Genomic DNA, 26,790 nt, shown 5'->3' with positions numbered 1-26,790 from the left:
TATTAATACATTTGTACTGTTCATTAAATATGTCCACCTTCAACGGAGCTGAGGATCAGGCCACGAGCGGATCGGTAAAATATATTCATTTGTAAATGTAGCATAGCAAACCAATTGCTAGATCACTTATACAGACACGTGAAGGGTAAATATTTTGTTCAAAGGCAACCGTATACCGATTTCAAACATAAATGTGTACATCCAAGGTACTTTTTTGGGCTTTTAAATTGAAAAAAAATCACTCCTTTAGTTCCAAAAATCTAGGTATTTCCAAATTTTTAGGTGTAGTATCAGACATTTAGCTTTAAAAATTACAATGGTTTTTTTTACAATTTTCAGTTGACCGGAAATGGACCGAACTCGGCGAGAAAGGAGATAGATTGGCCAGAGATGGCGAATGACAATGGCAAACACGAAAATAGTAAATATAAAAAAATACAAAAATTTAATTTTAAACAATTTTTTTTCTGTTTCAAGAACGTGACCAGCTTCAAAAAGAAAACGCAGAGCTCTTAGAAGAAATCAGTTATACCCAACATGAACTGTCTGCCGTCAAAGGCCATCTATCTAGCATCGTCTCAAAGACCACCGAATGCCAATCGATCATGAACGACCACAATGTACTTGCAATTAAACTACAAAGTGGCATTGGTAAACTGGTCAGGGACGGTAAGTACATTGCTTTTGTAGAATTGATACACAAAATAAATTTGTTCTTCTTGATCTGTATTAGATATCGCCAAAGAAGAGGAAATCGCGGAGCTGAAATCTAACCGCAAAGCTAAAGCCCAAGTGGTAGCCGTTCAGGCTATTTGCGAACACCACTTGGCCAAAGCAGCCGGTCGGATACAAAACTTGGAAGATGAACTAGCCCGAACGATCGTAGAACGAGTAAGTATAATATTTTCCAAAATTTGGCTCTCACTTAGGCATGTTAACAAACAATTTATTGAGCACAGCGTGCAACAAGAGGCCCCTTTATACTGAAAACTAAATAAAACTCTAAATAAATAATTCACAATAGTGATTTTAATAACAGCTTATAAAACTATTGTATATACTTCAAAAATATTGTCCAAGTCTTGTTGCAAGATTATTGTATTATTTAAGTGAATTAAATACATTACAAAGTTAAACCCTTATGGAATGCTGGTTTGCGCCTTATTAATAAAACACATTTTGTTATTACAAACAGACATGTTTTTTATTTTTGCTAACAATTTAAAATATTATTTTATTATTTACTGTTTACAACCCAATTAATTTCCAATTTCTAAAATAGGACGTGAAAATGGAAAGAGCCTTATTGAACACTTTCCAAAAACGATCAATGGACCTGGAAAACGTTGAGGCCAAAAATCGAGTGCTGGTAATAGTAGCTTATTATAAAATTGTCGTTTAAGTTTAATAATAATAATGTTATTAAAATCTAATTAAAAATACTACATAAATAGAAAATCTTACAATAACATTGGCGGTTTTCATCGAATATTAGATACAGTTTTTATGTCAATTTCCTTATATAATATTTTTAAAAAAAATTGTAACAATAATTAATTTTAAGGTAATAGCGAGCGGCGCTTAATAAGAGTTTAATAAATTCAAAAAATATGCAATTCTTTGAAATAAAAATACTTATTATTTTTAGAATACCTAATATAAGGGTCAGTAAATAAAAAAATATAATTCAAGTTCATATTATAATAATTTTCCTCCAGCATGTAACAATTTATCTCACCGGCAAGACTTGACTTAGTCAAGTATAAAAAGTTTTTTTTGTTGTTAATAAAATATGTTTGTTTATTTATTTATTTTTTAAACTAGCTAAGAAGCTAATCTTTAAAACGTACTATCATTCATTCAGAAAAAGTTTTTAATGGTTTTTAAATTTATCTAAAATACACAAAATAGAATTGTTAATTCGAATTTCTATTTCCGTCTTACACCTTATGAGCTTATCGACGGTTACTAAGGTTTTTTAAAATTATTTTTGCTAATCATATAAAATAATATTGCTATATTATATACCTTAGACGTTATAATAATTACTATATATGGCTTTGAAATCCAATTCAATATTAATTTCGAACTTCTGAAATAGGTGATGGAATTAGATTTTGCAAGCCGTCAGTGGAAGAATGCCCAGAAGCAATGCACATGTGGCAGCTTGCAAAATATCATCATCTGATCGGCGTCAATTGAGGTTGTGCAGTAAGCACTGGATATCTGGATAATGCAAGCTTCCTCTGGATCTGGTTTAGGAGTTTCCAGGCAGCTGGTGAAATTTTAGCCACGGTTCCCAGCAGCAATTGATTATGTAATGTTTAAATTATTTACTATTAATTATTATAAAATTCCATAAAAATATATGTATTTTGTACTGTGTAAAATAAATAATATTGTCTGCGTATGTGTCAACTCCTGTCTCTTTCTTTTCTGCCTGACTATCCTTGTATTCGTGATAGTCCAGTGTTTTTACTTTTTTGTTAAACTTAAAAAATTATCCCATTAAGGGCAATTTTCGATTAAATCATGTTTTTGATTTATTTACAAAACGGACACGAATGCCCAAAAACATAATATACAGTGATAAAACTTTTACTATTTATTACAACTAAGTTTTCTAACAGCTTTATTGAAAATGGTTTGCATGAAAATTTTGGATCAAGTCTTTAATTCTGTCTCTATTTATATACGACTGAGTTTGATTAACGTGATGTTTTATATAAGTAGAAAAAAAATACATTTCAAATACTTTTAGGTAACCAACTTAACCAAAAAAGCGAATAACGTAAATAATGTTTATCGAAAATACATAAAAAAAAATGCAAATTAAACAATTCACACTGTTAAGTATATCTGGTTTCAGGCTTTAATTAAAGGCAAAAACTAAACCTAGATCTAAATTTATTTCCTATATTATTAGATAGCACTGAAGATATTTTATCTGTGTCTAGTCTTTGTAGTAGGTAAACCTAGTCGATGATAGCCTGCTAATAGGTACACAAAAAGACTTAGTAAGTACTTACTTAATAATATGATTGTTCTCAGCCTCGATTGCTATTTGCTAGTATTTTATGAGTTTTTAGCATGGCAAGTTAAAAGATTAAGTACTTAAAACGAGTGGCGCCGAATAATGTTTATTCGTATAGTATTTTTAAATGTATTGTAATTTTACTGAACTAACATATTAAACTTGTGTAAAAAAAACGAGTAAGGTAGCTGTAGGTAATCATTTCACAATGATGGTACAGTGGAAGGAAAGGGTTTATGATATATTTTGATCGATAAATGGTTTTTCTACAATTTGTTAGCTGCATTCAGATGTATAGTCATGTTTATAATGTAATCAGTCATTGGAGTGTCAATTTTAAAGTCCACTATTTTCAATTGTTTTTTTTTAATTATGCGTTAAATGCGTTGTGAACAAGTTGAACAAAATAACTGACACAACTGACTTTTATGGAAAACCGAAAAGGCTGCCCAAATAAATAATCCTGTGGGTTAACCCACCGACGGACCAGAGTTTACTCAGTCCTAAGTAATTAAAGACCGGAACTGCTCAAGTTTACCTGGTCAATTAAGAGCTCACAGTATCCGCCCCCGTTTGAACTTAAATACAATTCATTCAGGATCTAATAATATTAGTTTACAATCTAATAGCAATTAACAAATTACAACCTCAATTTGAACCATTACACGGCACTTTCATATTATACATCATTAAATATATTAAATTCAGAATAAATATTCTTCTCATAGTATGCGAGCCTCACGCTATGAGTAATTAATAGTTATTTAATTAACATTTGAATCCACTCGCAGTTGGACAATGACAAATATAGCCTGACACGAATATATATAACTAGGTACGAATAATGTACAACAAACATAGAACAAATTAAGTTTATTGGTTTCGTTTTAGTAGGAAGGAGGAATAGGTACTTTGGGTCTTTCATGTTAAGCCTACTTTTGGCCAAATCCGTCAGCTTATAGACCGAATGAATGTATGGATCCTCTAAGAGGTCAACCAAATGACAAATGAGAAAGGGTGACTAAGCCGATCACGCGGGAGAGTTAATGTATAAAAGCAGGATGACAAAAAGCCATCACATAAGTAGGGACTGCGTTTGCAATAAAATTCGTGCACGTGCTTTTCGGCAATGATCTGTCGAGATCAGTCTAGAAGTGCTTTTGGGAAAAATTACCATCGTCCAATATTTATCTTGTAAATCTGTACTGGATTTTTTCTTTTATATATAAAAACTCGCATTGAACATATTATTATTATTTTTTTTTTTTTTGTAGTCTTTATTAATAAAAAATACATATTATTATTAGTATAATAAATTAGACGTGTCTACAATCATTGATTTAATTGATGCCCAACGATTAAGTAGATATGTTATGTAATTTTTATGTGTATGAGCTTACCTGCAATATAACAGCTACGCAAAATGGTATTTTAATGAAATTATTCGGTTTTTTATTATGTCCAACTGTATATTGTTATTTGACATAAACCCATCAATCATTTAGACGTTGCAGTGATATAAATAACAATAATAATAATTATTATTATTCTCGAGGGATATTTTAGTTTTCATCAGAATGTGTTTTTTTAGCCGTCGCCACTGAAGGTAAAAGCTTTCATTTGTGTAGACACCGTGCCAAAAATGTAGTAAGCTATAATGAAAACAAACTGCTATTACTTTTTTTTTTTTTAATGACCTGATGCGTTAGTGTGATTATAAAATATAAGCAGCTTCTTATACTTACTTACAGAACGGCACGAACCGTAAATTATGATTGAATAACTAAGACGTTTCGGTGTTCAACGTTTTGCAGTCATCTTACCAAAGTATAGAACCACTGTTAATAAGCTTTGACGAGGGCCTGTGAAGGAATTATTTTTACAATGCGTTTTTATTTTTTTCATTATCTATTAAACCTAGACGTCCGCAATTTACACACTTTATGTGGTTGGCTAAACTCGACATGTGTAAAACGTTTCGGCCCATTAGCTAAAAAATTGTAGAAGTTGGGACTATTTTTGCTGTTATCGGTCTACTTACTCGTAGACTTAAACCTATTGACCCTGTTGGTATTTTTTTTTTGCATGTTTTGATAGTCATTAAATAATATAAATTTATTAAAACGACAAAAAAAAAACTAGAATATTTTGATTTTGAGCAAGTCTTGTGACAATAGTTCGACACTGCGCCTGACTCTTTAATTAAATAAAATATTTATTTAATATTTCTTAAAACGAATTGTATTTAATAAAAAAAATAAATACAAATGCAACAAATTAACATGTACACATAAATCATAACATACAAAATGCAAAATAATTGTGTATAAATGGTATTATCTGTACTCAAACGAGTATTAACATTTTAAACAACTCATAATAATATAACAATACAAGGCGACTTAACATCACACAGGGCAATCCTTATAAATACAAATTCTGGTAAATAGTAATTAGGGTGGTAAAAATGAGATTTCTTTTTTCTTAATTTTCGTTTTTGCAAATAGGTTTTAAAATAAATCATTTGCTAATTATCTTGAGTTATCATCCGCTCTGTTATATTGTACTTCTTTATGTAAGTCTGAAAAATTATTGTTTTATAATGAAAAAAAATATATGTTTTGAATCGAAATGTTAATTAATTTTGTAAATAATATTCATTCAATATTAACTGTATTAAAAAAATTATACAATATATTACAGTTATACATTTACCTTCCACAAGTCATAATTTATGGTGAACAATGTTGATATTATGTCGTCCTTATTTTCTGTGTTATCGTTATTTTCACTTTTCTTTTTTTTCATAAATGTTATGGTTGTAAACTCATCAGTGCCTGCTTCGCAAAATCATAATACAATTATTAATTTAGGCCAATAATCCATCAACCAATAAAGAACAATCACTTTAACTGCCCAAGGGCAGATAATATTAATTAAAAATATATTACATATATGTTTAATATGGGAGATTAAGACACTTACTATCATTTCTTTCTATTATCACAAGACGATCTTTAACTAAAGAAGCCAAGTGAAATAGATTTTCCACAGTGTATGTCAGACTGACTGGATCGATAGCAAACATATAGAACAGCACGGGTTTGCCTCCGTTATTGGCAACGGCTACTTTAAGACATTGCATCACTCTTACAAGTGTTTGCTGCAGCGCATTGTCACCAGTTTCGTTGGCTACCTTAAAACAAAACATAATTTCTATACACGTGCTGTACCAATAATTGTTTACAACGGGTATTTAGTAATGCAGTGTATATGGATAAGACTTATAAAAGAATATAGTCTCATTTACTTCATCAGGAGTAACTTGGGCTTCTAATTGACGTTTTTGAGATCTTCTAATATCTTTTTTCGCTTGGGTCAGCGTTATCGGTCGAGTCTCGTTTTCATCAGCTTTAATGTTCCCGTATACAGACAAGTCAAAATATCTTGTATTCTTCACAACGTCTCTGAATAAATAGTCAACATGCAATAAAGGATTTTCTTTACCGGCACATGATTCAATCTATTTTGCAATTACACAAAAAAATAAAAAGGTTAATACGTTCTCAGATTTGCATCGAAACTGTAAGACTTTAAAACAGTATTCATTTTTAATATAAAAGAGTTTTAAAGTACCTTTACAGTTAAATCAATATAAAATATGATACTCACAATTTTGTCTATAAAAGTATCTATGTCAAACTTGTTGTCCATTTCACTGGTTTCTTTTTCCAATAACCAACTGCAAATGCGATATGATTCCTGCGTCATTCTTAACGATACAGACTTATATGACACGTAACATGATTCTAGATAATTAATACAACTATTACAATTGAAAACAACTAGAATAATTTAATTAAAATATGTTTTACAAGGTACTTACTCATTTTTTCAGATGTGATTTTTTGTTCAAGTTCATTCATTAATTTCATTTCGTTGTCCATGTACGTTAAATCAGCCATGCACAAAGTCTTATCCACAACTGTAAAACAAAATATATCAGTAAAATGTACAGAACACACAATATTTGTATGCAATTTGTGGCCACAAATTTGTATGTTAATTATTTTTGACAAATTACATCAACATAGTTTGGTATTTATGAAATTAATATTAATTTAAAAATGTTGGTATAATTGCTATTGCCAGTATATTGTTTGGTAAAACAACGTTTGGATTAAAAACCAATAATATTACATTGTGATGTAGTTTTGTCTAGGTATATTGTTAAAATTTGATATTGGGTATCGTAATGACGCCAAGAGAACATAATATGTATGTTTAAAACCAACTTTTGCCATTTAGCTTTTCCACCGTGTTTTGGACGGACTTCAATTGGTTTTTGAAAGCTTTAAACTCCTCTTCGCAAGACATGGTATCGTCGGAGGTCGAATTTAAACTTGATCTTCTATTCATGGTAACGAATATTTTAACGTCAAGATTAATAGATAACGATTTACCCTAAGTTTAAAAATATCTTTGACTATGTTATTTTGGTAAATGCAAAGAAGTCTGACAGACAACTGACATGGGAAATATAATTATAATATAATGTTTTTTTGTTTATACTTTACAGCGAAGTCGAAAACACGAGATTTCCGTTAGCTTTCAACATTTAGTGATAAGACTGATAACAACAAGACACAGGGGTTCTCAAAATATCATTTGTATGTGATTTTCGCGGTTAAATGACAAAACTCGGGACAATTAATTATTTGTCCAAGCATTTAAATTTAGAAATTATGAAAAATTTAAAGAATTATTCTACAAAATTCAATTTTCAATAATAACAATTTTATCATAAATGTATTAAATTTTAATTTAAAAAAAAAAACAAATGTTTTTTTTGTCAATTTTTTGATTTAACATCAAAATGCAAATCTCACACTGAACAAAAAAATAAAACGTGATTTTCTTCAAAGCGATATCCATAATAGTTAATACCTATATACTCTTACTTAGTATACTTACATACTCTTTGTACTTATACCTATTGTTACACAATACACATAATTATTATTTATTTATACATACATATTAAAACAATTGTCGAAAATGGCGAGTGTCCGTCATTAAATGAAAAAATAATTGAGCAACTTCTTTTTTAGCAAGATGGTTTTTAAAATATTTTAGGAGAGATTACATTATTTCTTCATCGAAAATAGTTATTCAACAAAATTATTTCTTGTGCAATTGTTATTACTTTTATTTGTTTACAGATGTAATAAATAAACAAAATGTAAACAACAATTGAAAACACTCTTTTGAAGTATAACTTTTGTTTGCTGTAAAATTTAGCAAATATTTTTTATTCTTTAGTCACACAAGACTCTTTTGTCCTCGTCTAAATAATCAGCAATTACGAATTATTACTATTTTTATTTTTATTAGCCGATTATGTTTTATCTGTCCGCTGTCGCATAACTTGGTCACAAACCAGACAAACGAGTACTGGTAATAAACTAAGAAGGAAAACTCAATTGGCTTAACCTTATAGAGTACCCTGTATCAATCTCGGCCGTTCGTAACGTTCAACCACCAAACAATGAAACAGTTTTGCCGCTACACTTAAAAACCAAAAGTGTGTGCCACAAAAAAAGGCAAATCAATAGTATCAGCTGTTTTCGTAAACGTGTTACGGTGTCAGTGTCCGAATTTTTCATAATACTCGAGCCGCATTTGTTACCTATGTCGGAAATGCTGACATTTCTCAAAGTGGTTCAGCAAAAGTATTGATTAATTTAAAAGTTCTTGAACAAACCAATCGCAGGTCACAACCAACCATTTAAATACAATAGCGTTTAAAGAATTACGAAATATTTATAATCAGTGATGCAACCGAAATTGATTTTAAAGGGCCATAGGGACATTAAAAAAAGCTATCAGCACTCCCCAACAAAAAAAAAACACAAATATTTCAATCTTTATAACACTATGATTGCACCGCTGACCAAAAGTATTTCCGACATCTAAATAGAAGTGACGTTTTGGGTTTTGGGTGTAACGTTACTAAAAATGAGAAACATAACATAGTATATTACGACGATAATTATATATTTATATGTAATTTTACGTGTTTAGTAGTAGTTAATAATTGAATTACAAAAGAGGAAGGAAAGAAAATATATAATAAAAATATACACAATTTATTCGTTTTCCCCAAGAAATAATCGATACGAATACCGATGCAATTAATGGGTCCAAAGTATTTATTGCCGAAAAAAAACACACACTCTAGGAGAAATTGGTGGGAAAAAAAATAAAGCGAAAATTAAACACTGTACCTTACACAATACATGGGGTTCAATGCTACCGAGGTATCGAAACCTAAGTATTTCCATTGACTAGACGACGTATTATTACGTTATGTGATAAGACTACATATTAATCTTTTAAATACGGATTGCCCACGTTCAACATTTTGTCCCTGAGCACTTGATGCTCAAGTTTCTGGTTTCCAAACATGTGCGGCACATTTTGGTCCTTGAAATTATGGAATTGCTGCTGGTTTGGCTGCATATAGTTAACGTCCTGAGGCATCTGTGCATAGAACAAGTTGGCAGGAAACAACGGCGGCGTGGGCTCAAAATTGTACGAATTGGGCAACGCGTTGGGTACAAACATATTTTGTTGTATTGGTTTGGACTGTTTCAACGGTTCTCGGACATTGGTATATGCGTCATTCGGACGTGTCTGTTTGTCCTGAACCATATTATACATGGGATAGTTCACCTTGTCCTGTGTTAAAGACAGATTGGCTAACCTTTCGATGTTCGTCTGGTGTTGATACGGAAACAGACCATTGGGCGGAGGCACCAGCGGGTTAGGATAGATGAGATTATTGAATGGGGGGTTTAAATCTAAATTTAATGCCGGGAAAGCATTGTTGCTGGGAGGGTTAAAGTTGTTTGAATTGGTAGGCATGAATGGTGGGGGTGGTGGTTGTTGTTGCTGCTGCTGTTGTTGTTGTTGCTGTTGCTGCTGATGCGGATGGTGGTGCTGGTGCTGCTGCTGATGATGATGCTGCTGCTGCTGTTGTTGCTGTTGCTGATGCGGTTGTTGCTGCGGCTGTTGCGTCTGCAACAACTGATTAGGCATCATGAAATCAGACTGTTGTTGCAACACAGGCTGGAACGGCGGGTAAACCTTATGATTGGTCTTTTGGTTCCAGTTTAGATTTTGTTGTATCTGATTCAACGTAGGCGGTTGTTGAAGCAGATCCGATTCAACGTTACTATTGGTTGCACCAACTGGCAAGTCCGAAAGTAGTTGTTTATTATTAAGACCCAACCTATCGCATATTTGGGTCATATTAGCCAGAAAATGTAAGTTGGACAGGAACTCGGGCGAGTTGTTTGTTTCTAACACCGAACTGGACGTTTTCGGCAATACAGACTCCAAGTTAGTGTACAAGTTGTCCGTGTTGGGTTGAGATATTTGTGGTTCTGTGTGTGGCGGTACCGCGTAAGAAGTACTCTGACTAAGCGCCTCCAGCAAGTACCTGTTAAAATCAGGAGCCGGCAGTGGTTTTTTATCAACAAATTTAGGACTTTCGACCGTTGGCTTGGTTGGTTCTTTTATCTGGGTGGTAATTGGCGCCCAAGAATCGGCCAAGCCAAACACGGAAGACTTAATTTCAGTCCGTTCAGGATGAACGAGTTTTTCATCGATAACATCTTTTTTGGTCTCGATCGAGTCATTCCAAACCACCGCATTGCTTTTGGGCCGATCGCTACTCCAAATGTCTACGGATTCAGTTTTGGCCGGTTCAGATGACCAATTGGACGATTCCCACTTATTTTTGGTCACATTCAAACCCATGTCGCCATTCCACATGTTAGACGGCTTCTTTTCTTCTTTTTTCTCCTCCGGTTTGTTCCAACCCGATGTGAGAACACTCCAGTCATGGGCTTGAGGTTGAGGTCTTTGATCATCGATGTCATTTGATCTAACATTCCTCTCTGGCTGGTAATTGTCTTTGATAAAAGTTTCTTTCCAATCACCTCGTTGTCTGAGCTTTTTCTCAGGTTTTAATGGACTATCAGTAGGCGAAGATTTAATCTCCTTAGGTTTGTCTTTTAGGACATGTTTAGACTTATTTTTAGAGTCCTTGCGCTCTTTAGATCTGTTAGTTTTAGACTCATCTTCCCAGAGTGTTCCGACTTTGGGAGTTTTATTTGTCTTAGCATGTTCTGAAGCAAAACCATAATCATCCGTTTCTTTACCAAATGAACTATTATTCCAGCAGTTTATGGACCTATTTTCTTTAGGTCCTCTGGAATTCTTCTTATTTTGGGAATTATGTTTCTTCTGGAACACCAAATCGTCCGATCCAATAGCGACATCTTGGTCATTTTTCCTAAAAAAAAAAATATTAAATTAATTACATACGATGATAGTTTTGTATATACTCATTAGAAAAAAATAAATATTTACCACATTTACATGCAACTATTAATTCATTAATGCCAATAAGTTAATATGTTCATGATTTTATTTAATTTCTCCAATTACATTAAATATAATTCGGAGATTAACAATTGCATATAAACCCAAATGTTAGCGATTGTGTTTTAATTAGTTATAATATCTGCAGAACTAAGGTGTACATCTGTAAAACAAATACTAACCACGTAGAGGAGTCTTTGATACGAGAATGTTCCTCGGCACTTTTAATGCTCTCAGCAATTGCCATTTTTAACATTTTCTCTTCTTCGTTGTCGTCCTTAGCTTTGGCAAACAACTCAGATCCTTTTTTACGCGCCCAAGCGTTAGTTGTAACGGCTAAAATAAATTTAAAATATAAATATGTTGAAATCTGTAGGCTGTTTGGTAAAAAATATACATGTAAGATTGAAAATACGATTGTAACATACGAAATGTTGCAGCAGCTTTAATCGGCTCCGAATTAGCAACGCTATTGCCCGAGCCGTAGGTGCAAACAAACTCTTCGATATTGATCATTTTGCCCTCTTTCTTTGGCTTTCGCTTGGATTTCGTTTTCTGAGAGGTTCTGTAAATTAAATTTCAGTTATAAATTAAATGATTCAAAATACTAACATTATTAATATTTTTAATATTACGTACCCAAAATACTCTACAGTGTCGTTTGCTTTTTTGTTACCACCAGAAGTTCTTCTGTTCTGACTCCCATTGGCTTTATTAATTTTTCTGCAAACACAACAATCAATATTAAATACAACTCAATGACCTACATACAATATGTTGTAAATAATTACCCGTCTGACACATTATTCTTCCATTCCATTACGGAAGAATTATGAAGTCTAAAGACCTCAAATTTGCACTATAAGATTGCCGTTGCACAATTGAATATTGTGTTGACTTAAGACCTAAAAACCAGTATAATAATAAGTTATAGTTACTTATTTATTTGATTACAGTTACATAATTATGTATCCACTTATTATATAATTTTTATAAATTTTGTTTATTATTATTTATTCAGTAATACGGTAAAATATGAGCCACATATAATGTTTAAATATATAAATACTCCATTTGTATGAGCAACATAACTACATGTACAAGGTATTTTTATAGATATTATTTTGGTGTACGGCGAGTTGTACCAGTTTTATACGCCAAACTAGTTTAGTTAATCAATAAAATAACTGTAAAAGGTGCAGCTAAAAGGGAACTCTCTATTAGCTTGATATTCTTACCATGATAACTAACGATAAAGTATGTTTAAATTTATATGATAAAACTAAGAAAACATAAAAGTTAAATTGTATTAAATGTGTTTTGCAAGGCCAATTTGACTAAAATTCAATATACCTAAGTATGGCAGCTACTGGATAAGTATTTTAAGTACTTATAAAATATGACACCATATATTGTAATACAGCAAACTATCAGCATGTACACACCTTTTTTAGAAATTTTTTAGGAAACTTGATTTGCTTTTTTCATAAGTGTATTTATACATTCATATATTATATATTACGTAATATACAGGCCCAAATTTATTACAAAAATAATTATTAAGACAAAAAAATGGTCAGACATTGATAAGGTGTATTATGATTTATAAAATTCTATAATGAATAACATTATTATGAAACAAAAATGATTTTTTCAATAACTATTTAAATTTAAAAAAATATGGAAAAAATGTGTACAGGAAAAATTGGACAATACCCAACATATTTTAATGAACTCTTAAACATAAAGAACTAGAGGCACCGGGAAGTTGCATTTACCAGGGTTCTCGCATCGTAACCTCCCAAAAGTTAATCGAGTGACTTAAATGACAGAAAAACTAGGTTGCAAATACAGTTGGTGAACATTTTATCAAGTCGATCGAAATTGGGTTTGAAAAACGGACAACTCGCCAATTTAGATTTTTATTGAAACTAGGAGGACAAACGACACTTACACGTTGAGGGTTGTGAACAGTTACCGATACACTATCGATGAGTTTCCGATAGGATCCGTAACATTCTGAGTAACCGATACTCGGACAAGGATATTAGGGTGTTGAGACTTACTAGTTTGTGGTCCGAGTTTTTTGAGATCCAAGTGAGAACAGCCCGGCGTCCAGTTCTCCAAAAGTCGGGAGGGGGTACGTCGTCTGGCCGGCGACTGTCTGATTTTGTAAGTTGCACTGACGACGGCGGCGTCAACAGCAACGAGAAACGACACAAAAGATCAAACAACGGAACCCACGACGGTTTCAATAACAATTCGTTTATATTGTAATGTATACGACCGTGATAATAATAATAATATTATATTTATTATTTCGATAGCAATGGTGTTACAATGTTATTTTCTCAAACGAATAATAATATTTTCCCTGTTAATAGGTTTTTTTTTTTTTAATGACCCCTTCTCGTTTCTTCCCTTTAGTGTCGTTCGACGGCGGGTCTTGTCGGGAGGAATTCATTACAAATGCTCAACAGTGCGGCCAACCCCCGGGTGTCGGGACGCACCGCAGAACGCCAACGGTATTATCCGCCCACCGACCCACCCGCCGCCGCCGCCGCCGCCATCGCAACGGCCGGCGCAATAGCATAAACGTCCGTTGCACGCTACGTCGTTATCGCCGTCGTCGTTCAACCGCGGCCGTGCTCGTTCAATGGCCGCCGCCGCTCTGAATTCGTCAAACAAAGGCCTTGCCTATTACATCACGCGGCGGCGGTTGTGACTTGTGTACGACGTACGTGCTTGACGTTAAGTTTGTTGTAGGTGCTTGACGCTTATTCATGCCAAACACGGAACGCCATCTATTCCATGTTTTTCGGTCAACCCTTTTGTCCTATCGATAAAACGCCTTTTTTGTTTTTTTATCTCAATAATATCTATCATTTTGATGATACGTTTTTACAAAATATACAGGGTGGTTTTTTTTTATCGTGAGCCATTCCATTTGTCAGTGGGTTTAATTAATATTTGACTTTTTTTTTTAATAGTGTTGATATAACAATGACGTGATCTCCACAAATTTGTATGTTCCTACCACCTTACCAAACTAATTATTTTTTATATCAACAAACGGAAACGCATACGTTTCATTAACTTTTTTAAATAGAGAATAATGTACTAAAAATGTTGACTGGTCGATAACCAGTTTTGCCTAGTCCAAGTTCGAACTTACTTTACACTTTGCACAAAAAACAGATGTCTCGATTATCCCATGAATAGTAGTAGTTAAAACTTATTACAAAGCAAACTTTCAATTGTCCAAATTACTGGCTCGAGAACAATCTGATTTTTTCTTTCGAAAATCGCTAATGAAAATTTTTTTTTAAATTAAAAATATACCCTTATACATCATAAGTAACTATGTATGTAATGTATTATAACTGTATATGAATGATTTTAGAAAATATGGCAACTTTATTATACGACAAACGGCATATTTTGAGTTGAATCAAAACCAAACATTGTTATAAATTATAACATTCAGCCGACTTGCATAAGTTTCTGTTTTTAACACAAATATGAAGTCATTAACTTATTTTCCCTTTGTGCATATATTTTATCCGTCCCATATAAGAGTTGCTATACAGAAACTTGTTGATTTTGTAGGTTTAAATTTCAGAACCCTGGTCCAATTTGCACTGCGTTTTAAATACAACAATATTGTATTTCAATATGTTGTACTATTTTCCTGTTCAGGTAAATGTCATTTTTTTTTTTAATAGTTTACTTTAAGACGGTCAGTATGTTAATATACTAACAAGTTCGGTCTAGACCAAAATTGTGTGCTATTATTATTTTCTATTATAAATGGGTAGGTAATATAATTATTGAACAAAAATCTATATGTAATATTATTATGGCTTTTGAAAAACTTACATCTATTTTTTTTTTTTGTTAATACCTATAAAACGTTGATAGACGTTGAACTAACGACTTAAAATTATATTATCAAACAGTTGTGTCTGACTTAAAGAAAGTGAGACATTGAGAGCAGCCCTAATTTACATAAAGGCAGAAGGTAGACAGGAAAAGAGCTAAAAATAATTATAGATCACCGATTTTGTTTTTTCTTCTTTTGATATTATTCAGAACATTTAAATTATAAAATCGTTTCGACAAAGAATAAATTATCGTTTCAAACAAATATTTTTTGTTTAGGATTAATTGCCGTTATTTTTGTTATTTTGTGATCATAATATTATCCTCATTCGTGATGTATGTACCATTTGATAATAATTAAAAAATAACCCAAACTCAGTACTTAGCTATTATATTGATAATGTTCGTTTATAGATTTGCCAGTGTCGTTGAAAAAACATTGTAAAAAACTACATGGTTTTTTTCAACTATTTCAAGTGTTTCCAATTTTTAAATAAATTGGCAATTATACAACCAGCCGGTAGTGCATGTACTTTCCACTTAATGTTAACGATTAAGGTACCTGTTTAAACTGTATATTCTTTATATTATAGTTTATATACCTAGTTTATTATAACAGGAAAATACTATAATTAGTACACGATGAACGGTCAAACATATAATTGAAAAATAAAATAGATTTTTAAGACACGGAACTGATATTATATAAACAGTCAATGCGTGTCAATAAATTGAAACGATATAAAATAATAGTTAACCAATTTATTTTTAATGTATACAATTTTATTATTAGTAATAAATTAGTTTTACATACATTTTTAGATAGGTAATGATAACATTTTGGAAAACACTTATTGTTATTATTATAAGTTATAATATTATCAGGTTCAAAAAACAAATTTTTGTTCTGTTTTACTCTTAACTTAACAAAAAAAAAATATATATATAAATTATAATTATATATTATTTTATTATAATAGTATACCTTCTAAATGCTTAAATAATATAATATGTATACCTACCTATTATAATAATATTTCACTAGGTATATTTTATAGAGTGATGATGAAAAATAATAATAATTATAATAATAATACATAGGTACAGGAGAAATCTTAATTGTTCTAATAGGTGTATAGTGTCTATTAACATTTTTTTTTTGTTTTTTTTTTTTGAACAAAAATTAATAAGAGTACAAAACAAAATGTTTAAAAACTAAAAATATAATAACAAGCGAGACGTACAACACATTACAAGTAGGTAGATTATAATTGCAATTAAAATGATAATTTTTCGATTACTTATCCTTGTAAGTGCGAGTGCCTATGTGAGTTTTCTTTTGAGTGTAAATGTCTGTATTCTATTGTTTTTTTGTTTTTATTGTCATTGTTACAATAATTTTGCTTGAAAAATCAAATGAACGATAGTATAAGTATTCCTCGACAAGAGCATATTTGTATTACCTACATTCTTTGGTTATTCTTGGATGATGTCTTTTGGAACTGTTGTTTTTTTTTCAAATATAGTATAATATGTACTTAGTAATCGTTTTTGTTAAACTTGTAGAATCAAATATTATTAAACAGTTGTTATAATTCAAGTATCTAACTAATATAACGTCTAACTATTAATAAGGCTGATGTTGCTCTACGATTAAAAAATAATAATAAAAAGCACTAGACAAAGGTCGAAGATAAATTACAATGTACACGTTTTTTTAGGTGGTTTTCAAGTTCTGTCGGTACTGTGAATGTCAAACACGATACTAACCAAAACATAAAAGTATAATTATAATTATTATTAAAAAAAAAACATGTTTGACTAGAATGACGAGTAGGTTAGGTTAAAAATTCTGGAATGATTTAAGGATATGTGTTTTTAACAGATGCATTCGTGATGACGATAATAATATAATATTTTCCTATAAATGAGATTTTAAACTACAGGACACGCTTTATTATATTAAACTATTATTTAATTAATCAGATCTAAATAATATCTTTTACCTATTTGTATCATGCACGTTCGGTTTTTTTTTGTATATTTTTATAATGTTATTATGTATAATTATATATTGTTAAAAACATTGCTGGCTGATTAAAATCGCTTTCTTAAGTACGTATCTCGCTATATGGGTTATCGGTTTTCTGAAACAAGACAAAAGAGTACATATAATTATAATGATTTCTCAGTGACGTCTTGGAGACAGCAAGTTGTGCACACTCACTTATTGTTGTTCTTTGACTTCAAAATATTTGTAAGTGGGATTTTCGTATCCGTTAATCTGCATGTTGGCTACGTGACGTTCTTCTTGCGATGTTCCTTGATCTACTTCAATAAAGCCCTGAAAAAAGTACCGTATTGAATGGTTAACACAACAACTGTACAGGGTTCGAAAAACCCAACACGGTCGGCCTTTAAATTATCTTTTATTCACCGGATAAGGCATTTTTTGATATTTATTTATTATTGATTACGGTGTGTAATCCAATATAAGTTAATTGATTACGACAACGACCTTATAATATACTTTGTTTAATGTACAAAAAAAATATAATCTATTTAAAAGTAAAAACAATCACACGTATTTTAAATGTTGCTAAAAGTCTAAAAATATATTGTGCTAATTTTTTTGCTTAGTGGGTTATTTTTTTAGTTAACCCATTAAATCCCAGTGGAACCCCGCAATTCAGCCGGCTTAAGTAGTACAAATCGTGTAACAATAATTAAGAACCTACTTGATTTTGTGGTAACCTAGCGTTTCGTCTGCGAATCACAGCTACTCCGACAAAAACTGCGGCCATCAGTGAAAGTCCTGCGAACGCCAACGTCAAGTAGACGCTTCGGGATTCTTGGTGGAACCCTTCTCGTCGGATTGAGAACGACTGAAAGTTTTAATAACATTGTTTAGTATTGAAATGAACAAACCACCATTGTGTTAAATCACATTGTTATCCATAATCGGCTTTAGAAAAATAAAATTGTTAAATTACCACTTCTCCGAGACTCATGTCGTGGATTTGAGAATGAGAGATCTTCGGCTCAGAGTCATGGTCGTGGTGCTGTACGGCGGGTATTTGTTCGGTCTTGGCTGCTGTTGTGGGCAATGGGGTCGGTGTAATCGGGCGTTGCGGTGCGGTGTTGTCGTTGGCGTCGAACTCGGCTGCCGTCTCCACCTGGAGCTTTGCTTCTTTAGACTCGACCTGTTCGTGCTTGAGTTCTTTGCGTTCCTTCTCGACTGGGTACAGTTCGTGTTCTTTGTCTAAAATGTGGCCAAGTGACGTTATGAATTATATTTTTGGTTCACGGTGTTTTAAACGGATACATAAAAAAAAAAACATACCGCTCTGAGATGAAGTTATTTCGGCCTTATATTTGTCTAGTATGCTCGCTTCGGCTTCTCTTGTCATCGCCAACAACGATCCGGGTGTATCGTCTTTACTTCTGAGAGCTTGGATATAGTCGGCCATCAGTTGAGATATTTTGCGCGACAACGACGGGTATCTGAAAACGATAATAATAACAACAACATTCGATTTGCACGATAATGATTGTCGACAACATTTCCAAAAAGCTGTAAAACTATACCTATCGAGCATCTGCAGTGATTGGTTAATCATGTGATCGATATCGACCAAATGTTCCAAAGTCACGGATCTTTCACGTTCGGCCAGTTCGACGCTGGACGCCAACAAGTGACGGTAATGCGCTATGGTGTGATGGCGATCCTTGTGCAGTGATCTCAAAAGCTTTTGAAGACATTTTTGCACCTTATGCGTCTAAAAAAAAAACAACGAAAACAGGTTCGTTAAATAAACGACATTCAAGTATTCAGTAAAGGCAGCACTTACGTTTGGGGTGTTTTCGTTGAGGGCGTGTATGAAACAGTTCATGGCGTCCTTCTTGCGTTGGTTAATGTGCGCGTTCACTCTTTGCTGGTGCATGGCGAACAGTTGATGCTTTTCGGCAGATCCTTCCTCTTCCAAAGACTGGACGGTCTGTTGGAATCGCAGTGTCATCCGCTGTTTAAACTCTTCGGCCATGTGCGGGTCCTTGGATCGCATCTCTTGGTAACGCTCTTCCAGATCCGACCAGTCTTTCATGACTTTCGTCACCTTCTCTCGGTGCAATTCCTCCAGCCGGTTCAAAGCCTCTTTGTACGACTTGTGCTCGTCCCTGGGATCGAAGTGTGTGAAATACGTGTCGGGGGTCGGCAGGTTCCTGACAGGTCCGGACGGTGTGGTGCGCGAACCCTCGGTGGTCGGCGGTCTTTGGGTAGTCGTGGTGGTCGCTTTGACCGTAGTCGGAGCCGCTGTTGTAGTGGTGGTCGTTGTAGTGGTTGTCGTGGAAGACGTGCGAGCTGCCGGTGTGTCGTCATAGTTGTCGTAGTCGTCATCGTCGTCGTCTTCGTCGTTTACGTCGTCGTCATCTTCATCGTCGTCATCGTCGTCGTCGTCAATGTCTTCTTCAACGTCGAATTGATCGGACGAAAGCAGACTGTCCGTGGCAGCAATCGGTGCCGTTTTCTTTAATTGGATTTTATCTGCGAGGAATGCAAGAAGGAACATTCGTTAACACCACGACGAATAGCAGAGCAAATGCGAGTATATTCTTACCTTTGTACGGACAGCAGACAAACTCGACACCGGAGAAAAGAGAAATGCCGCACGGTAGCAACATGGCGAAACTCCTCAAGTTGTGATCGCGGTCCTGACAAGCTTGCGCAGCTGTCTGGTTCCAGCGGTCAAACGGCCAGCACTTGCTCTGGTTGTGGACATGATCAAATATGCAGTTTTCGGGAACTAAAAGTGCATCGCTCTGGAATTGTCCTTCTGTGGATATAAACAAAGCGTGGCCGTGATTGTTGTAAAAATTACTACCTGGATTAAATATATACGAGGGGGACGTTAGTAAAAGTAATTGCAAAGGGGATTGCATGCGGTCTGTTTTTAAGGAGTTTTGTATAGGCAATATTTAAGAAAAAAAAGAGGTTTTTAATAAATTTCGACCATATCAATTAATTTACCGGTTAATTTGAATAAGTTTCAAGGTATTATTTTTAATTAAAACTATTTTTTCTATGAATAAAAGCCATTTTCGTTTATTTTACAACAAAAAGCCACACAAAATGTCAACTACATAGGATGGTCCAATTTAAATTCTGTAAAGAGATTCGAGTTCTTTGGCTGTACTACGTTATGTAGGTAGCTGATTTTTTTTTTTTAATTTCAGTTTCTTGTAATTAAATAAATTAAATTTGCATTTTATTTCAATATTAACACCCAATTTTTTTACATAAAAAAAAGCAAAAAATCAAAAATCTGCTTCCCGCATGATCTAGTAAAATTGTCAAAGAACTCGTATATCTTTACAGAATTTAAATCAGACCATCTTAAGTAGTCGAAATGTCTGGATTTTTGGTCTACACCGTCAAAAAACCAGACCGTATGCAATCCCTTTCAAAATAAATTAGTCTTAAATTATTATAAATGCTAAGAGGGATCTCACGTTGAAAGTCTGTTACTACAACAATAACCTATACAATATGAGAATTTGTTTTTCATCATTTTTCCTATATGGTACTTTGTTTTGTAACACTTATGTCTAGTGTCCTTATATAAGTTAATTTATTTTAGAAAAACGTGTCCAAAAAAATGTTAACCGTACAAGGTTGTTGAGTATCGATTAAATAATTTCTACTGTCAAGGGACAAAATTCTGAGAAAATATTGACTAATCGAGTACTAGCCAAAAACAAACAGCCAAGGAAATAACGAAGGAGGAACGGTTTGTTCCATTATTATGGAAATGTTTTCGACAACTTCGAGTAGTAATTGACAACTACTACGCGTCAGTACACAACCGATATTTTTTAAATAAGTAAAAGATAAAATATTCATTGGGTGTTAAAAAAAAACAAGCTGATTTGGCACAAACGCCTATAAGTCATGGCCAAGTGGTAAAATATTATATAATCGATAAAGGCGTTTTATTATAGGCACAAGAAACAGTACTAGAGAAAACAATTCTTACGACCCGAGTGTGTTCGTTAAACTGAAGATTTATTCCGTACATATATCAAACATGGTATGCAGTTAACTTGGCTGGAGGTTGAAAGCTTAGTTCATAAATCAGACATTATTGGCGAACGTCATCTCTAGCCGTACGTTAATATAGTAGACGTTTTCAATGCCATAAAAGTACTTAATGTATTTTACTGTCGTTATAAGCACAAACTGTGCATTTGAAATGCTCAATCGGGTGGATCGGGACCTGTCGTTTGCTGAAATGTTACACGACGCAGCTTTTAGCACAGGATGTAGTAGCAGTTGCGCTTGAATAGCTAAATTGCCAAAGTTATGGTGCGGGTCTTTGGAGGGGAAAAATTAACCGAGTTTAGAAGTCACCGCAATTTATACGATTAGCACATAAAATACAACAAAAGTAATTCAGAAATATATACATTTATTTCTTTTGGAAGTGTCAAATGAATTTATATTATTATTTTACCAAGGTATATATATATATACTGTTTGTACGGTGAAACTTCCAGACAAGACAAGAAAATATAGTGACGCAAAATCTAATCAATCTCGAGAGAAAAAAAAAAAAGAAAAGAGAAGTATAAAATACAAGTGCACCGACGGTCTTGTGATGGCGTAGAAAGTGTCGGCATTAGGGGGGATTTGCAGACAAGAAAAATGATGGTCAAACAAAATGGGGGGCAGTTTAATCTCGCACTAGTCGAAGGGTCAGCAATAAATAAACTCTATATAGAGTGAACACTGAACGCTTACCAAGACATCTGTATGGTTTCACCCAGTCAGTATGCTTGCATTTGTTGTATCCCATTTTACACCAGTTTCCAATTTTCACGTAATGGCTTGATTCCACTATATTGGTGATATCGTTCTTCGGGTAAACCTAAAAAAAAAAAAGTAGTCGATCGTTTACTACTTAGACTTCCAATTTAAAAAGTATGTACCCTTGACTATTGAGTCAATCAGTTTGTATCGTTTTACTTAAAAAACTAATTTCGTAAAAATAAGACTATTAACTTTATTTTATGTTATCATTCCAATACTTTTCACATAATTACTATTATAATACAACCATTATTAATGTTACTTACTTTTTTGCAATAATCCAAAATGTCAACTTTTTCCTTAAGGCATCCAACTTTACGTTTTGTATCGGATGTCCACCGCCCATTCTCCGACATATATTGACTGTAGTACGAAGTATCTGATTTCGAATCGCACAACACAGCCACTTGTGGTTCAAAATGCACAGGAGATGGTCCATCGGGTCCGGAGCCCTGTAAACATTAAAAAAAAAACGTCTTAAGATTACAGTGTAACTGACATTAAGCGGTTCAACGAATATCTCGTAAAATTATTTTAGTATACTATTTTATATTATTTTATTCGTCTAACAATAAAATGGTATATTTTTCATATTATAATATTATGATGCGTCAGCAATATAAAAACATAAAGAGTACATAATATTACAATATACACTAATAAATGTAATTTTTGTAAGCGTATGAAAATGGAGTTTATCGTTTTAGTCTCGAGAAAATATTATTTTGTAAGCTGTATAATATTCGTACACCGACTTTATACCCATTTCTGAATTTGGCATTTTAAATGTTAAGCGTGTGTGCGTCAAACGAGGTCATTCAAAGTATATAAGGGTTTTGCCAGAGACCATAATATTATATACAAGTCGTTTAAATATATTTTCAGAATAGTTTATTAGCGTATCCTTTAACTCTCGAAATGTATTCTATATTATGTACACAAGTAAAAGTTGCTCTCGAGAGAGAGCTTACAAAACATATTGTTGTACTCATTTTAGAGTTTCGCTCAATTTACATAATATTTTCTATGAAATCCAAATATTAGCTGCGTGAAATAAATACTAAAACGAAACATAAAATACAATTTCAAACTCTTAATTAAAATAATCATTAACGCAAAGTGATAAAATAAACAATTGTTGTACAGCAATAATAATTAACGCACTATTAGTCCAAAACCCGGTTAGGGATTTTTGTTAGAAAAACAAAATTCTTGATTGATATTATTGTCATACAACAACTGTCATAGCCATAATACTTAACGCAATAAAAATCACTTATAATATATTTTATTAAGCGGTTTGTCAAAAAATACATATCTTGTAATTTCATCGTCTAGGAAATATTATTAAGGTGTTTAATGTTTTCATCAAATGTATAACACATTTGTTGGTTTAAAAAATGAACAAACATTTTTCTTCTTTGTATTATCGCAAATTTTGTATAGGCTGTCATAATATGATGATTTTATTAAATAGATTATGGTTTTTCGTTGAGTGCGCTAGCCTTTGTGGGTCACGGTCTTAATGGAATTTGTCGGTGGTGGAAACGGAAGTAGAAATAATGGCTTTTGACGATACCGGAAACACAAAGTGTTATCGAAGAGTATTGGAGAGAATTCCATCCTATTCAACCATAACCACTGACACTGTATAAGGCCGAAGTCGTAACCTATAGGTACTAGGTAACTGCATCGATTCCGGTTCGACCCTGTCGGCAAACTTGGCATTTGAACATTTTTTAATAATACCAATGGGAAATAATATAAGCAAAATCGTCGGAGGTATATAAAACCAGCCGGGAGGAGTGTTCAGAATGTAATTTCCACCCTTTCAAATGAGAAATACCGCCTCGGAGCTGCATCGGAGCTAAAAAAAAAAAAGAAAAGATAAATTCCGCACATTTTTCAGTGCTTAATATACTTACATACAAAAACGATCGCTTAACGAGAAAAACGTTACTCTGGCATCGCAATAAAGACGACAGGAGTCTACTTGAAGATCATATAAGATGCGTCATGACTTGTAAAATAATTATTATTTTCAAAGTTCAAATTTTCGAAAATTTTTTACTTGTAATTGAATAGATTTTTTTTATAAAACGGGTCACTATTTATATGCGTTCGAAGTTTACTGAAATCCTTTAAACGAAAAAAAGCCTACTTATAAATCTCGACCGGCATACAAGTAACGTCGGCCGTGCTTAAATTTATCGGTTTCATATAATACCATTATTCAAACTCGCATAAAAGCCCTTTTGTTATTTATTATTTCACTGTTTCGACGAAGAGTCTTACACAAAAGTGATCCGTAGCTTTCTATATAACTATACACAATTTTACAACTGCTCAAAGTATTCGATTTACCCAACCGATATCGTTATTTATTTAATATTTTATATAGGTAATATATTTTTTTAATAATTTAGTTTAAGTATTTTTGAACGGCAAATACCTTTCCGACAACAACTTTATGTTTTCCGACTAAACATATTTACACGTGTCACCCACCGGGTACGGTTTCCGCAGAAATCAATACCGGCCCATTCTATTAGCATTAGCTTTATGCCCTGTGATTTAAAAGGCTTTCGTTTTACCCTCTTACTACAGCGCAGCGTCCCCCCCGAATGTATCTGGAAACTCGTTAACGCTAATGACAAGATTGTCTGATACACGCCATTAGTAGTAGTCCGTCGACTAATAGTCTTGCGTGTGCCAAGTTGAGGTAGATTCGCAAGCACGTGACATTCACCGCGTCTCATAGTATAACTTTGCACATTCAATTAAAAAATCAGCACAAAGTCTTGTCGTGTTCAAGACTAAACACTAAACATTGCACGCGGGGCACATCCAAATAAACCGAGAGCTAATTTGAAAAAAATATAAAACATAAAATTATGCAAAAAAACAAAAAAAACGCGAAGACTAAAATAATTAAAACGTAGACGAACGAATAATACACAGAAAAAGTTCTATAAAAGTAATGAATAAGGATCGATATAAGGATCGTTGCGTACATAAGGATACTTAATTTATAAATTAAAACGGTTATATTATACTTAATATTTGCCGAGTAATAAATTGCGTTAAAGATTAACCATCTGAAGGACAATCTTGAAGAAATGGCTAAAGCTATTAAAATTAACCCGCAACGAACCATGCAAATTTAACGAACCGAAATAATGGAAGAGTGTGTAATTATTATCTTTGCAGATGATAAGTTTTACATCACAAGAGGTGTACGTTATAGTGCACAGTGTAATAACGATAAATCATTTAGTTATAAATGCACCGTAAACGCTAAGTTTCTTTCTTGTGGTAGTATTTGCATAATTTAATACAAGTACAATGTTAAACAAAACCGCGTTAATGCTAAGCTTTAAATACAATATTTAAATAGCTTTTTTTCAGAAAGTGTTTTTAATAAACCTTGTGTTGCAAATTGGTTTATATATTTTTCAAAGGCACCAAGTGTTTTTGTTTTTAATCTTATCACGTGATTTTTTAATATTTTATTTGAATTTGTTTTTATGAATATTTCAGAATTAACGACATTACGATTTCTATTGTCAGGCCAAAGAACTTTGTATTCGAATCTTTAAACAAATGAATTAAAAAAAATTTTACTGTACAAAGGTTTGCCAAACTTTTACCTAATGTATTTCTGATGATTAAAAAAGTCAAAACGTCAGTAAATGCCTTTGGTAAAACTCAAAATTAAAAAACAATAAATCTATATATTGTATTTGATTTCAATTGAATGACATTTATCGCTTTTCACCTTAATGTGCGCCTTACGTTATTCGGCATTTGGTTGAATCAACCGAACGTGCTTATTGGGTTAGGTATACAGATCAATAATTTATTGTAGGTACAACAAACGACTGGGGGCGATGACGTTCGTAGGCTCGTATAATTCCCGCATTATGGCGGACTTCCTGGCGAAAGAGAGAAAGGATTATCGTATAGGTAGGTATTGTATTTTGCAAATCCCATCACATATGTATATATAATAATATATACATATTATTATTATATTATATTTGTGCAAGCCGAACAGCGTTGGCGGTAGCTGCTGCCGTTCCTGCGGTTTCCGCTTCGGTCGCCGCCGGGTTTTGTTCGCCTATGTGTTACCATCGATGATGATCAATACAATTTTAACACTTACTGTGAAGCCTGTGATAACATATAATAGATCCAACCGTGGACGATCCACCCAGAAAATGGCCGTAAAAAACCTCCTAACGTGTCGATTTCAGCCGCGTTGTTGCAGACGCCGTTAGGAAATCAATAAAAAGACCGGCGCTTACTGCACCGGAGAGTGCTAAAAACAAAGCGCCGCAAGAAAGGGGGGGGGGCGCTAAGTTTCTACATATCCCGCTGTAGAACTGCTATGGGCTATATAGAAACTCTGTCGGCGGTGGTCCTTCGAGGAAAGTCCGCATAGACCGCACAAGTCGGAGTGGTCGTTCGGCAAAAACGCCGGGATAAGATAAACTAGATAATGAGACGGTAAAAGAGCTAAAAGGGTTTGCGGCCAAGGGCGAGAAGGGATAATATT

At 33.2% G+C, this 26,790-nt stretch overlaps 4 protein-coding genes across 6 annotated transcripts in view; 1 reads left to right on the top strand and 3 right to left on the bottom strand.

Annotated features, from left to right (window-relative positions):
- Nucleotides 1-390: 390 nt before the first annotated feature.
- Nucleotides 391-2,230, top strand: LOC126834953 (uncharacterized). The gene is made up of 5 exons (XM_050567206.1): nt 391-421; nt 478-669; nt 734-891; nt 1,283-1,369; nt 2,102-2,230. The coding sequence occupies exons 1-5, from the start codon at nt 391-393 to the stop codon at nt 2,186-2,188; spliced, it is 555 nt and encodes a 184-aa protein (XP_050423163.1). The 3' UTR covers nt 2,189-2,230.
- Nucleotides 2,231-5,316: 3,086 nt separating this feature from the next.
- Nucleotides 5,317-7,701, bottom strand: LOC126834922 (uncharacterized). Of its 2 annotated transcripts, none has more exons than XM_050567148.1 (7): nt 7,330-7,701; nt 6,921-7,019; nt 6,707-6,843; nt 6,345-6,557; nt 6,020-6,230; nt 5,750-5,874; nt 5,317-5,615 (listed from the first exon to the last, which is right to left on the bottom strand). In XM_050567148.1, exons 1-7 carry the CDS (start codon nt 7,451-7,453, stop codon nt 5,562-5,564), a joined length of 963 nt encoding a protein of 320 aa, XP_050423105.1. In that variant the 5' UTR covers nt 7,454-7,701; the 3' UTR covers nt 5,317-5,561. The 2 variants fall into 2 exon arrangements, with proteins under 2 accessions (XP_050423105.1, XP_050423106.1); XM_050567149.1 differs by having other exon boundaries at nt 5,750-5,871.
- A 1,527-nt stretch (nt 7,702-9,228) lies between these two features.
- Nucleotides 9,229-13,890, bottom strand: LOC126834912 (myb-like protein P). The gene is made up of 6 exons (XM_050567136.1): nt 13,552-13,890; nt 12,277-12,390; nt 12,125-12,208; nt 11,914-12,050; nt 11,668-11,821; nt 9,229-11,396 (listed from the first exon to the last, which is right to left on the bottom strand). The coding sequence occupies exons 2-6, from the start codon at nt 12,303-12,305 to the stop codon at nt 9,422-9,424; spliced, it is 2,379 nt and encodes a 792-aa protein (XP_050423093.1). The 5' UTR covers nt 12,306-12,390; nt 13,552-13,890; the 3' UTR covers nt 9,229-9,421.
- A 2,835-nt stretch (nt 13,891-16,725) lies between these two features.
- The window catches only part of LOC126834913 (amyloid-beta-like protein), a 54,991-nt gene continuing 44,926 nt past the window's right edge, over nt 16,726-26,790 (bottom strand). The window contains exons 2-11 of one of the 2 annotated variants that reach the window (XM_050567137.1): nt 22,499-22,684; nt 22,164-22,290; nt 19,984-20,247; nt 19,219-19,910; nt 18,956-19,146; nt 18,711-18,871; nt 18,361-18,629; nt 18,106-18,252; nt 17,595-17,711; nt 16,726-17,514 (exon numbers count right to left, since the gene is read on the bottom strand). In XM_050567137.1, the coding sequence (XP_050423094.1) occupies nt 17,595-17,711; nt 18,106-18,252; nt 18,361-18,629; nt 18,711-18,871; nt 18,956-19,146; nt 19,219-19,910; nt 19,984-20,247; nt 22,164-22,290; nt 22,499-22,684 (2,154 nt within the window). In that variant the 3' untranslated portion in view covers nt 16,726-17,514. The remainder of the gene's footprint in view (nt 17,515-17,594; nt 17,712-18,105; nt 18,253-18,360; nt 18,630-18,710; nt 18,872-18,955; nt 19,147-19,218; nt 19,911-19,983; nt 20,248-22,163; nt 22,291-22,498; nt 22,685-26,790) is intronic. The other variant, XM_050567138.1, reaches the window with a different exon arrangement.

This window comes from Adelges cooleyi, unplaced genomic scaffold (assembly GCF_023614345.1).
Source record: "Adelges cooleyi isolate 19-005CV unplaced genomic scaffold, UGA_ACOO_1.1 ACOO_flye_CR_arks_rails_tigmint_CR_PRNA_21, whole genome shotgun sequence".
Taxonomy (NCBI): Eukaryota; Metazoa; Arthropoda; class Insecta; order Hemiptera; family Adelgidae; genus Adelges; species Adelges cooleyi.
This window is presented reverse-complemented; position numbering and strand designations above follow the sequence as displayed.